Source organism: Podarcis tiliguerta, assembly GCF_965153285.1.
Source record: "Podarcis tiliguerta genome assembly, chromosome: 7".
In the NCBI taxonomy this organism is placed as follows: domain Eukaryota; kingdom Metazoa; phylum Chordata; class Lepidosauria; order Squamata; family Lacertidae; genus Podarcis; species Podarcis tiliguerta.
Window position 1 is genome coordinate 50,365,113 of NC_139540.1, and position 13,284 is coordinate 50,378,396.

Consider the following 13,284-nt stretch of genomic DNA (forward strand, 5'->3'; position numbering starts at 1 on the left):
TAAGGCCATTCAGGAAAATGCTAGAAATGTGGCAACCTAATAATTTCAAAAAGTTGGCAAAGATGAATCAGTTGTGCCATGGAATTTGTTCCTTCAGTAGCTTCCACATATTACATTTAATAGTTTCCAAATGCTATAGGACTTCAAGATTGTGTACTCAAAAATGATTTCAACTAACTAAAAATGATTTCACGTGTGACTATTAGGCTACAGTGTTTAAACTGAAATGTTACTCGCACAAGTACAACAACTTGTCAGAGTTGATGGAAGGCGAGAACCATGGAAGCAATGAATGGAATAAGAATGCAATAATAATACATTATGTCCTGAATTTGCTACTAGACAGCGGTATAAATAAAAATTGCAGAAAAACTATATGGATAAAGTTTTAAATCAGATCTCAAACCCACTGAAATATAAAGTATGACCACTGCACTCTAATCTTGGTCATTTTTATAAATGTATTGTGTCTATAGACATTTAAACAATATGACAGAGATCATAGCATTGTATTTGCGGAAGAGTCTACAGTGGTACCTCGGTTTTCGAAAGTCTCAGTTGATTAACATTCCGGTTTTTGAACGCCGTAAACTTGGAAGTAAATGCTTTGGTTTTCAAACACACCTTGGAAGTCGAACATGCCACGCAGCTTCTACTGAGTGCAAGATCCTGAGGCCTAGCTGTCGGCTATTGAGTTTTCGGTTTTCAAACATTTTAGAACTCGAACGATCTTCCAGAATGGATTATGTTCGAAAACCGAGGTACCACTGTATTTCCTGTTACACGTTAATTTAGTAGAACACTTGTATTTAAAACCTGAAGAAAATGTAAATGCTGTCTTTAGTGGGTAAGTAAGAAAGTGTACTAAATAATAAATTAATGTGCATACATGTTAATACAGATATTGATTCTTGAATTGCACTTAGAGCTAAATATTCTGCTGAAGAAACTATATAATTTGAAGAGCCCTGAAGAGACTGTGTGAATGTCAGATAGAAACTGAATGCTAGGAAGGAAGCGTTTAAAAAAGAAGTTAAAACTTAATTTAACCAGTTAAACCAGATTTAAATTGGTATATCTCCTATCCTTTTGCAGAACCCCCCAAAAGAAGGATGTGATCTAGACGAGCTACAATTTAGATCTTAAGATGCAAGCTAGTCCAAAAGAGATGTTCAGATGGAGAAAACAGAAAAATAAAACCGAATCAGAGATTAAAGACTCGTACAGACAATGTGTTTATTGTGCATTCATACTGATTTGCTTACTCAAGGGTTATACAGTGTCCACTCTTTTTGAGCATTTGTTCTGCTTTGGTTGTGGGAAACTTATGTGGCAAAGAGCCTTTTCTGCAGTGGCTCCCCATTTGTGGAATGCTCTTCTGACACTTTCATTATATATTGTTTCTCTTTAACCTTGCCTTTGGTGGATAAAACATTGTATGGCCTTTTAAATATGTTTGTGGTAAGAGGGTATTTGGTTTGTTTTTTGTTTGTGTGTTTTGTGTTCTCATTTAGTTTTTTTATGTAACTTTGCCCAGCATTTTGCTGCAATCTATAGGCCACAGCATCACTGGGCAAAGGAATCCCATGATTATTGGGCATGGAACAGGGTTTATAGGAATGAGAGGGATGTGATGATTAGAAATGCTGGTTTAGAGAAACCCCATTGGTTTGCACATATTTAAAGTCCTGAATCTTTTCAAATTTTGATTCTTTAGGAAAATGAAATAATCTAACTGCAACAGCCTACTTCATAAACATAAACACATAGAATCAATGCAAGGTCAAAGTACAACACACAGTACCTCTTACAGACATTTCGGGAACAGTGGCTTCATAGGGTTCATCCAAAAAATGTGGTCCATTATCAGCCAGGGAATTGTCTTGTTTATCTACATCAGATTTCAGCTGCGAGAATAATGAGTAACAAGCTGATTTCAAGATAGGATTCAAACAAACAAACCTAATCAAATTTAATGTCAAGTCGGTTTCCCCCCAATAAGGTCAGCAATCCCTTTCATGTATTGATTTATACCAAATTGAATGAGATTGTAGTATGTCATTCTGATTGCAAAGCAAATGGAGTCAATTTATTTTCGTAATTAGCAGAATTTTCTCCTTGTAATAGAAACAAACAGTTGTGGAATTTCACAAATGCCCCATGATTCAGCAGTTGAGATACAAAAGGTGCCCAATATCTGGAAACAACTTTCTGGAAACAACTAAAGGCATTTTTGATCTGACAGACTTTAACAGCTGAATAAACGGGTCTTTGCCATGAATGTCTATTTTGTATGATTTGGGTTTTTTTAAAACGTATTTGCTGTTTTGGTTGCCTTTATTGTAAATCATCTTGAAATGCTTGTTTGGAGTGTGATTAATTAATTGATTCATTGATAATTCTTGCAAAGACTAAATGACAAGTATTTGAATCTGGTATCCATCATTTTCTATATTAGCGTGGTGAAATCTTCTATGTAGTATGGCATCAGTAAAAAAAGGCAAGTTCATCAGATATGACAAATTTAAATGATATGAGATGCTAATGAAAATTCAAATATTTATCAAACCATCTTGAAATATTCAACTCCAGTTCCCAAAGTTGAGAAACACCAGCCATCTTGATTAATAATCAATCACTCTTCCCAGGGAATTCTAGGAACTGTAAGAGGAACAGTGGTCTCCTAACAACTCTTACCACCATTAGAAAACTACAGTTCCTATGAATCTTTGGAGAAAGCCATCTCTGTTTAAAGTGCTATAATACTGCTTTAAATGCATAGTGCACATGAGGCCCCAATAAGGCTTTTTTAGGCTTATATGTTTAAGGAGAAACTTCAGAAGCCGTTTCTAAATGCATTGATGACAAAAAGGAGGGGCAAAGCTACCAAGGAAATGCTTCCTATAAACAAACAGAGGCCCTCTGCATCACATTACATTCTGCAAATTAAATCCATATTTGCTTTTGGTGTTGTTGTTTTTAAAAAGCAAACTTTCTGAAAGCTGATCACATTTTTGTGACCTTTCTGTTAAAAAAAAAGTGACCCATATTTGCAGATGCACAAAATATAAAGGGATTGTCTTGTTGTATCCTTTTGAAATGAGACATCATACTTCCAGAGTTTTTGCTTTGAAAGGCTGTAAAAAGTAATTAATGAATTTTGAGCACTTCACCCTTTGGGCCCAATTAAATTTTAGTGCTAGTTAATTAGTGGTTAAACTTTTTTTTGCCATTCATTCAGCTCAAAAGTTGCCTTACAGGAAAAGGATGCAAGATGGAGAGATTAAAAATGGCTTTAGCATTGTGTGTGTTTTTCTTCTCTTATTTTTTTTTTTTTTAAGTAACCAAATAACAGCAATAAAGAAGAAGGGGAAAGAATCATTAAGAAAATTACTGGGCATCATATGCATTTTCAAACAGGGTGGAAAATAATTGCTTATTGTGCCCAAGTCACGTTAACATAATGAACTGTGCCGGTTCCTGGTGCTTTCTTACTGGTAAAAAGGATTTAGTATTAATCTGCTTCATTAAAAATTAATGAGGGGTAAATCAAATGCCACTTAACGTAACAGAATATCAATCTAAATAGTGTTGGTAAACTGCATTGCTGCTCAGTGTGTCTGTTCTGATGCAATGCCAAAAAAAGAAAAAGAAAAAGCCTAAGCAAGTTGCCAGATGTTGATAAATGAGTCCTTTCTTTCTTTTCGGAAGATGGAAGGGAATTTCAAAACACTTTTGTCAATACAGCATGATACTATTTTTTAATTGCACAGTTCCTTTCCCTGTGCTGTAGCCCAGATAAAAGTCCAGAAATATGTACACACCAATCCTCAAGTTAAACTACTATGATTGGCTACCTCAGCCCATAGGGAATTCGATTCTGAGTTTGTAAGTTCCTTCAAGGAGCCAGGGAAATGCTGAGAAGTGGCCTAAACCAAATACGGTTTTAAGTTTATGATAGCAACTTTAGTGTCAAACAAGTACTTGTGGTTGAAGGACAGGCTGGAAGATGAAGAGTGGTGGGAGGCGCCAGCCCAAGAACCCCTTAGAGATGACGTAGAGGAAGAAGACTTAGACCAGGACAGTGGTGGTGGGACACTGAGGAAGAAAGCTGGGAGGTGGTAGAAGCAGGAGGCTTGAGTGAACATAGAGAGTCAGAAGAAGGAAGCTGTCCACAGACAAGGTGGGATGCCAAGTATGTCAGTTTGAGTGCAGACTCTGAAAGAGAGCAGCCAGAAGCTGCCTCAGTTTCATATCAGTAGGCAAGTCCTTCTACAGTGGCCTCTCCTCCTCCACTGACACCAAGATCATGAAGAGCCTTGCACATTGCTGAGCAACAGGCCAGACAGGCCCAGAGGAGGGGTCACTCCTCCTCACCATAGTTTATGTCTGCTTGGGAGGAGTCCAGAGGCAAAGGGCTAAAGAGGGAAGGAGGGGACAGATGCCAGCCACAACAACGTCTTCAACTGGGGCAGCTGAGCCTGAGTGAACTCTGCTGTGTTTTCCTTTTCTGAATGAAAAAGCTGAGTGCACATTGAGTCTTGAGTCATCATTCTGACCTGTGGATGATCCTGCCTGTCTGACAGTCCTAACACAGAATCTTACATGGCTCTCTGACCAAGTCCTCCAGTCCCAAGTAAAACCTGGACAGGAGATCTTTCAGATTCTCTGATGCTAAAGCATCTTTGAAAACATGGAGCAGATCGTTAAACAGTGCAAGAAGGGCAAAGATGGTGCTTATTCTTCGGGTATTGCTGTATATTGCTGCACATCTCAGAAGAAAGGCTTCAAGGAGACTGTTCTTTCACAAGGCCAGATTGAGGGAAGATTTAGAAAAGCAAGCAGGTACTAATCAACACCTCAGCGAGATGTTAAACCTCCCACAGAAAGAGTTACTGTACCTGGCCCGATTTCAAAGGATGTGTTAACATCAGTTCTTCCTGTACAACCAGCAGGCTCCGAACCCCGCCATGTTTCACTCTCTGACGTCTCACAAATGCTTGCTCCAAGTCATCGGGGTTACACTTGTGCGTACAGGGAAAACAGGGCCCAAGCTGAGCCAGGGTCAGTGCAAGTGAGAGCCATTTGTAGCAATGCATGCTGAAATTTCCTTTTCAATCAATATGCATCTGTGGGAAGACAAAAAGTAACTCTTACAAAGCAGAACAAATATTGATTCTCTGTCAAACTGAAGGCTCAATTTTTGCCATTAGAAAGACTTTTTACTCTTGAAAGAAAGGAAGTAGAATAAAGCCACAGGTTTTTGATTAGAAACACAAAAAGCATAAAGACAACCTCCCCCTGCCTTTCTTTGTTTGGGAAATGTGTAAACGCCACACAGACGCATTTGCCACATAAAGGAAAATAATCTTACGCATTAAGCTTGGTAATGCCTATTGTGCAACCAAGCCATTATGCTTTAAGTAGATTCCATTGTCACATTCTACTTACCCAAAATTCATTTTGAGATGCAGGTGCCTAAGACATGAATGATTTGCTGATTCTAATGAATGCAACAAGAAACAGGAATCCTAAAAATTGTGGTTGGAATGCACATTCTCTGTTCTGAAAAGAAATACTTCAGAAGTCTCATTTATGTGTTGCTCATGGGAAGAGACTAAACAGGAAGCCAGGAGGTGTGGAGTCCTGTCTCCACATCCACATGCCTCCCACTGCTCCTGATTTCTCCATAACTTATTCAGCAGAAATACTACATGATTCAGAACCTTGATCCTTTAGGGTTCAACAATGGGCAAGGAGACTTCATGCAAAGAGCAGGCTCCCTATTGGCAGAGGTTATGATGGGCACAATGATGTCAGTGGAGGCAGTCATGTAGTCCCTGGCACCATGATTATACCAGAAACATGTGAAGAATATTACCCACATGTTTGAGTAAAGATGGATGTACCTTCCAATTTCAGGTCCTGGTTTTTCTGATCTTAACTTCAGTTCTCCACATTTCCATCAAAATTTTTGATCTGTTTTGGGGAAAGAAAGGGAAAAAAACAACCTACAGCATTAGTGAATTTCTCCTAATAAATAGTTTTGTATTTGATTTTGACAAATACACATATTTTTGCAAGTAATTTTTACCCAGGCGCATTTCTGTTTTGGTTTTTTCATCAATGCATGCATTTATTGGACCCTTCCCCAGCTCTTTCCCAGGGCAAAACCATTCTGAGTCTTCTTCCCAGGGGAGTTAGGTTGTGGCAAATTCACCTCCATTCTATGGTGGTAGTAGCTTTTTCTCATTAAAGTGGAAACAGAATGAGATCCTCCCCTCAGCCCTATGAGTGAGTCACATGGTTTCCAGGATCTTTTTGCCTCCTCAGAAACAGAGTATCATAGAATTAGGATGAACTTCATTTTCACATGTCTTCCCTCAAAAAATCATGGGAACTATAGCTTACCTCTCACAGTGCTACAATTGCATCCTTAAAGGTAAAGGTACCCCTGCCCGTACGGGCCAGTCTTGCCAGACTCTAGGGTTGTGCGCTCATCTCACTCTATAGGCCGGGAGCCAGTGCTGTCCGCAGACACTTCCGGGTCACGTAGCCAGCGTGACAAGCTGCATCTGGCGAGCCAGCGCAGCACACGGGACGCCGTTTACCTTCCCGCTGGTAAGCGGTCCCTATTTATCTACTTGCACCCAAGGGTGCTTTCGAACTGCTAGGTTGGCAGGCGCTGGGACCGAACGATGGGAGCGCACCCCGCAGCGGGGATTCGAACCGCCAACCTTTCAATCGGCAAGTCCTAGGGGCTGAGGCTTTCACCCACAGTGCCACCCACGTCCCTTAATTGCATCCTTAACAAATAATAATTCCTGGGATTCTTTGGGGAAAGTCATGTGCTTTATATGTGTGTATATGCATCCTGAGTTTCAGGAACATGATAGAATCTCAACAAGTCTTTTTTCTGAAAACATAACAGCATCTTGTGTGATTTTAGAGGAAGAGACTAGCATGTGGAAGAGACTAGCTCCCTAACAAATGATACAGTACTTCTCTCTCTGTTTTTCTTCTTAACCTTTTTATGTCCTTTCATGCTATCAGTTCATCTGACAAAAGGAAAATGTGACCCGCAAGTTCCTGGTTTAAAATGCATGAATGATAAATTGATGATGCAAACGATGCACTTGGTGAGCCAAGCATTTTTGGAAGATGTACACAATCAGCATTTGTTCTGAGTGGTTTCTTTATAGACAAGGTTAATAAACCTGAGTATCAGAGGCAAAGCTTCAAATGACTGAGCACGGCTTCCCACCTTGCATGATGTAAATAAAATATTTCATAATACCCAGCCACTCACACATTTTTATTTTATTACAAGGAACAGCTAAATCTAATAGTGGTAGGCATTTAGAGTTTTACAGTTCTTAGAAGGAAAGATCTGCCTTGTATACATGTGGCAAACCTGTCTGCTCCCCATTTACAAAGTGTGTTTGTGGGCTGCATGCGTGTTCGTTCCAGGAGCTGCAAGCTTGCATAAATACAGGCCTCCCTAGGCTAGACCTGACAGAGCCCTTCTAAAGGCACCCTCTGAAATCCTCAGAGCTTGAAATCCCAGGGCCCAGAAAAGGCAAATGGTTGCATTGCCCCTCAACTGGCAGATACAGCATTCAGGGTTTGAGGTCTTTAGTCAATGGATAACTAGTCTAGTTTATAAAGCTCAGTTGCTTCAGGACACCATTGAGGCAACTTGTATGTTTTGCTGTCAGTGATAGTATAATCAGCTGTGGTCCTAAAGTCCACACCTAGGCCACTTTCTGAAGTGTTGATCTTCCTTCCGCGATGGAACCCCACCAGGATCGCACTGCCGGGGGTGGTGTGTTCCCCCTGTCCCCCTCTTCCTCCGCCAGTGGGTCCCTAGGTTCAATTCCTAGAATCTCCAGGTAGGATAAGGGGTTTCCTTGCCTGAAATTGTAGCCAGTACTGAGTGACATGGTCTGACTCAATATAAGACAGCTTCTTGTGTTTCTACATACATGTCTTGCTATGGACAATTATGTAGGGGTCACCAACTTCAGACTTGAGAAAAACATCATCAATGAACTGGGGAGGGGGAGGATTTCTCATCCATAAATATAGAGCACCCCCATCACAAAACACCACTCCATCAACAATAAATCCAATGTATCAACTAAAATAGCACAGACATTTGGATCACACTTTGTACATTTTCTAGCAATTTTTAAAAAATTAATGGAACAGCATTAAGTCTCATTTTTTAAAAAAGCTTTCGCACTGCAGGGGGTGGAACTCACCTATTATCTAGCAACACCTGCAGATGATTTAAGATGCTTATATTTATGCTTTAAATGTCATATTCATTATCTCAATAATACCCAAGGGGAGACACCAGCATAAATCAAAGCATGTCATTAATGCATTTCTTAAGCGGGTTTTCTTTGCGACATGCTTAGGAGAAGCTACAGATCAATGAGGAAATCTGGAACTGCATGCCAGGCAGTGACTATAACATTATTCTTACTAAAATTGTATGGTGAATTCCACAAGGATAGTACACACCAATTACTGAATTTGTGGTGCTGATTAATTATCCATCTGATTGCTTTTCAAACACACTGTTTGTTTTTTGCAGTCACTGTGAAGGAAAGACTGATGTACCATTGTCTTCTCAGTTTAGATTAAGAATATTCTGCACAGTGAGCTGGATAAATGCATATTAGAAAGTAGTGTCATTTTGAATGAGTTTCTTTATTCATGTCATGCTGGTAAGTCACTCTGCTGTTGTTGTTTGTTAGGGAAGCAAATTTAGGGCAAAGCTATCAGTATGAGCCCTAGAAATAGTTTTCTTTTACATGATATTACTTGTACTTTTTTCCTAGGCTATGGGGCTTATACTTAAAAATGGTTCAACAGATTGATTTGAAACATCATGAGAAGAAAGCTTGTACATAGAGCATGCTGCATTTGAGGTATAAAGGATAAGAAACAGCTTACTTTGAATGAGTTAACTTGTTTGACAAGACACTCTGGCACTAAACAGTTTGAGAAAAAATGGGAAATATAAAATACTCAGGCAAAAATTCTACACGTGCTGCTTTTCCAAATACTTGATGTCTAAGTAAACTAAGAATTTCTGCCTGATAATCCATAAAATGCAAGGTTCTCTCACCACAGCAATGTGTACTGGATATCCAGTAACTAATCCTACAGGTTCAGCCTCCTCAAACACTTGCTGTATGGCCACATTTCTGATGGCCACATTTCTCACTCTCACACATGTACACCAACACCCACCCACCCATGTTGAATGGAAAATCAGCATGAATGACATTTGGCTGGATCATAGAATCACAGAGTTGGAAGGAACCCCCATAGTAATCTAGTCCAACTCCTTGCAATGCAGGAAATCTCAACACACGGTCCCCCATCCAATTTGAAACCATACCAGACCCTGCTTAGCTTTGAAAATGTGCTAGCCATTTTATTGCCAATTTCATACTGACACAAAACATGGTTTCAATTTTATTGAAAATACAATTTATAAAGAGGGCCAATATGGTATGGTTAAGAGTGTTGGAGTAGGACCTGAGATAACAGGGTTCAAATCACCATTCAGCCACGTATGTCACTGGGTGATCCTGGACCAGTCACCATCTCTTAGCCTAACCTACCTCACAGGGCTGTTGAAAAGATAAACTGGGAAGGAGGAGACCCATGTATACCACCTTGAGCATCAATCAATCAATGAAGTATTTTTATTAAATGAATGAATGAATGAATGTACTTTTAGCTTGCAATTCAGATGCATGGTGGATGTATTCCACCGAGCAGATAAATGTGGTCCACCTCTCTGTAACTGACAGCCATCCACCCCCCAGTAGTTCTGAAACATGAATCAACCACAATATAGGATACCATACTATATTTATATTTTCTAAATAACCATCTATTTAAGTGCATAACCCTGCTGCTATTTGCTAGCATTTTAGAGCCTCAGTGAGCAGAGAAAGCCTTTTAACACAACTTGGCAGACTAAAAGCGTTGTCATTGCTGCTGCTGCTGCTGTTCATTAAATTACAGAAGATGGTTGCACAAATCATTAATATCATCAGAAGAAAGTAGCTTTTAAGACTACTGGTTTTGTGACCAAGCTCTATTTTTTAAAATCCTCTTTTTTTTAGAGAAGGAAGATGCTTCATCACAGCAGGGGGAAATATATTTATTTCATAAAATTTATTTGCCACTTAATCGTAAAACAGAAAAACAAAACTCAAAGTAGTTTGCAAAAAAAGTAAGGTATTTTTATGTTGATGTGATTCTTTTGCTTTGCTCTGTAACCACAAGACCCTACAGCTAGTTCCAAGAGAGATGAGAGACATCACACTACAAAGTGCTTCAATTCAGCTGAAGATTGCACAAGACTATTGAGCAATTTAGTATTAAAATGCGGATTGGCAGCAGAAAACCTGCTGACTGCAATTCTGTAAGGGTTTATCTGTCATATTGCACTACAGCAGGAGTGGGAAATCTTGGGCCTTCCATATATTGATGAACTCCCATCACCTCTAACAAACCTGGTCAATAGCCAGAGATGATGGGTGTTGTGTAGGTTCCCCACATTGAATTACCTGGTTCCTTTATGCTCACTCTTGTGTCATTCTGGGTAATCTCTAGTGCTTATGCTCATTTGATTGAGGCACATTGCATGACTGCGCAACACACGGTTGACACTTGCCTGGAATTCATAACCCTGTAACTCAGTAATCTCAGCTCCAGAGATGTGCTGATCAGAAATAAAGGCCTTTCAGTGGTGGTGCTTCAGTTCTGGAATGAGGAAGATACAGCATTCATTCACGCTGTGCACCTTTTCGCTCTAAGACTGTGCACAAACTACACATCTGAAGCACATTCTTTCTCTCACAGAATTCTGGGCACTCTCATTTGTTAAGGTTTGCTGAGAATTGTAACTTTGTGAAGGGTGAACTACAGTGCCCAGAATTCTTTGAGGGAAAGAATAATGTGTTTTGAATGTGCTTTAATCTTGTAGTGTATACACAGCCTAGCTTCCAGCAGAGAGATGCTAAAACAGGAATGGGCAGCCTATGGCCTTCTATTAACCCTCACCATTGGCCATGTGGGCTTGGGCTACTGGAGTCTAACAACATGCCATTGTTCTTCTCTGCACTATGATATTGGTTGAACGAACTTCAACCTGGGAACCAGGTGAGGTGGGTAAGATCTCAGAGATGTCCTTCTTTGCTGTGGCACCTGTTCTGTCTCTGCACCGCCTTGCCCCCTTTCAACACTAAAAATGGCACGCGTGGCAGTGGTCACACGTGTGCTGATTGCGTACAAGTGGGGAGGTATTAAGTTCAGTGAAAACAAATCATAGACAAGAGAGTAAGGACAAATCCATACCATACATCCGCAGTGCATTCAATACACATGGCTTTTCCTAAAGGATCCTGAGAACTGTGGCTATAGCTACTATTACCAGCATCGGTATGAAACTACAGTTCCCAGGATTTGGGGAGGGGAAGTCACGTGTTATAAAACTGTGTTGGATGTATAATGTGCATCTGTCCCAGGAGTAAAAATGGAAGTACAGTGGTACCTCGGGATAAGAACTTAATTTGTTCTGGAGATCCGTTCTTAACCTGAAACTGTTCTTAACCTGAAGCACCACTTTAGCTAATAGGGCCTCCCGCTGCACCGCTGCGTGATTTCTGTTCTCATCCTGAAGCAAAGTTCTTAACCAGAGGTACTATTTCTGGGTTAGCAGAGTCTGTAACCTGAAGTGTCTGTAACCTGAAGCGTCCGTAACCTGAAGTAAAGGTAAAGGGACCCCTGACCATTAGGTCCAGTCGTGGCCGACTCTGGGGTTGCAGCACTCATCTCGCTTTATTAGCCGAGGGAGCCGGTGTACAGCTTCCGGGTCATGTGGCCAGCATGACTAAGCCGCTTCTGGTGAACCAGAGCAGTGCACGGAAACACCGTTTACCTTCCCACCGGAACGGTACCTATTTATCTACTTGCACTTTGACGTGCTTTCGAACTGCTAGGTGGGCAGGAGCAGGGACCGAGGAACGGGAGCTCACCCTGTCACAGGGATTCAAACCGCCGACCTTCTGATCGGCAAGCCCTAGGCTCAGTGGTTTAACACACAGCGCCACCCGCATGCCGTAACCTGAGCTACCATTGTACTAATGCTGCTGTTGGGGGACTGGCACTCAACTTAGTCATAATCATTATTTTCAACAGAACTGCTATGAGCTGAATGCCATCCTTAATGTTTAAACACCAGTTTTGAAGAAATGGGATGCTTACAACATTTGCTTGCCAAGTCAGCACTGTGACTGATGCAGTGCCTCACAAAAGCTACACAAAGGAGCTTATGCACAGACCTTATAACTGCAGCTTTATACCTAGGAAAGTGCTCAGGGCCAAATCCCTCCTGGTTTACACTGCTCTTGTCAGCAGCCATTCAAATCTGGGGGGAAAAGAAGCAGCTTAATGTATTTGATTATGCTTCTGATTTAGAAGCGTGCTTGTTTGATTCATGAATAATTATCACTTTCTCTTCCATGCAGATTATGCTTGAACACAGCAAAATTCTTTTCCAGTCAAATTGCATCTGAATGCAACCACTAAGCTAAGCAGGGAAAGGGTGCAGGGGTGGAATATTTATCTGAAAATTGGATATTATGCCAAATTGCATTCATTTTGTAGGTATTTAATAACTGTGGCAAATGTGTTTTATTTATGTGTCTCAGTCCTTGTACTCAATTGAACAAATATAACTACAGAGTCATTGTGCTGGGACTTATAAAATGGGAGTGCATGCCAATCTTTGCTTCTGGTGCCCTTACTATTTTTTGATATTGAGTTAATGTTGAGAGTCAGGTGTTCCTACCATGGGAATTTGCTCTTCCTAAGCAATAATATGTCTCAATAATATGAGATAAAAAGAACTCTGGCAGACTTAGTTGTTCCAAGTAACTAGAATGAGAGTCACACCCATATTTATGCAAGGCGTAACATAGTAAGGACTCCATCCAATGACCTGTTCGCCCAGCATTCATTCTGATTTGCTTGCAAAAAGCCGATGCAGTGCTTAGACTATGTCCTGTCTTTACTGAGCATTCATACTTATTTGTTGATGGGGTGGTTATATAACAATAATCATTGATACTGATTTGCTTGCAAGGTCTTGACCTGACTTCCAGCTAATCAATTGTCCATCCCACATTTTTCAAAACTTTTCCCTGTCATTTTTCAAAATCCAAAAAAATAAAAATCCATTTTATTTTTTAA

At 40.3% G+C, this 13,284-nt stretch overlaps 1 protein-coding gene across 4 annotated transcripts in view; it reads right to left on the minus strand.

The window, feature by feature from the left end:
• Window positions 1-13,284, minus strand: part of LOC310681948 (cadherin-19-like) — a 74,906-nt gene that overhangs the window by 39,765 nt on the left and 21,857 nt on the right. For 3 of the 4 annotated variants that reach the window (XM_083450143.1, XM_083450140.1, XM_083450141.1), the window contains 3 exons: window positions 5,910-5,979; window positions 4,902-5,129; window positions 1,805-1,907 (listed from right to left, as the gene is read on the minus strand). In XM_083450143.1, the coding sequence (XP_083306269.1) occupies window positions 1,805-1,907; window positions 4,902-5,099 (301 nt within the window). In that variant the 5' untranslated portion in view covers window positions 5,100-5,129; window positions 5,910-5,979. Of the gene's footprint in view, window positions 1-1,804; window positions 1,908-4,901; window positions 5,130-5,885; window positions 5,980-13,284 lie in introns of all 4 variants that reach the window. The other variant, XM_083450142.1, reaches the window with a different exon arrangement.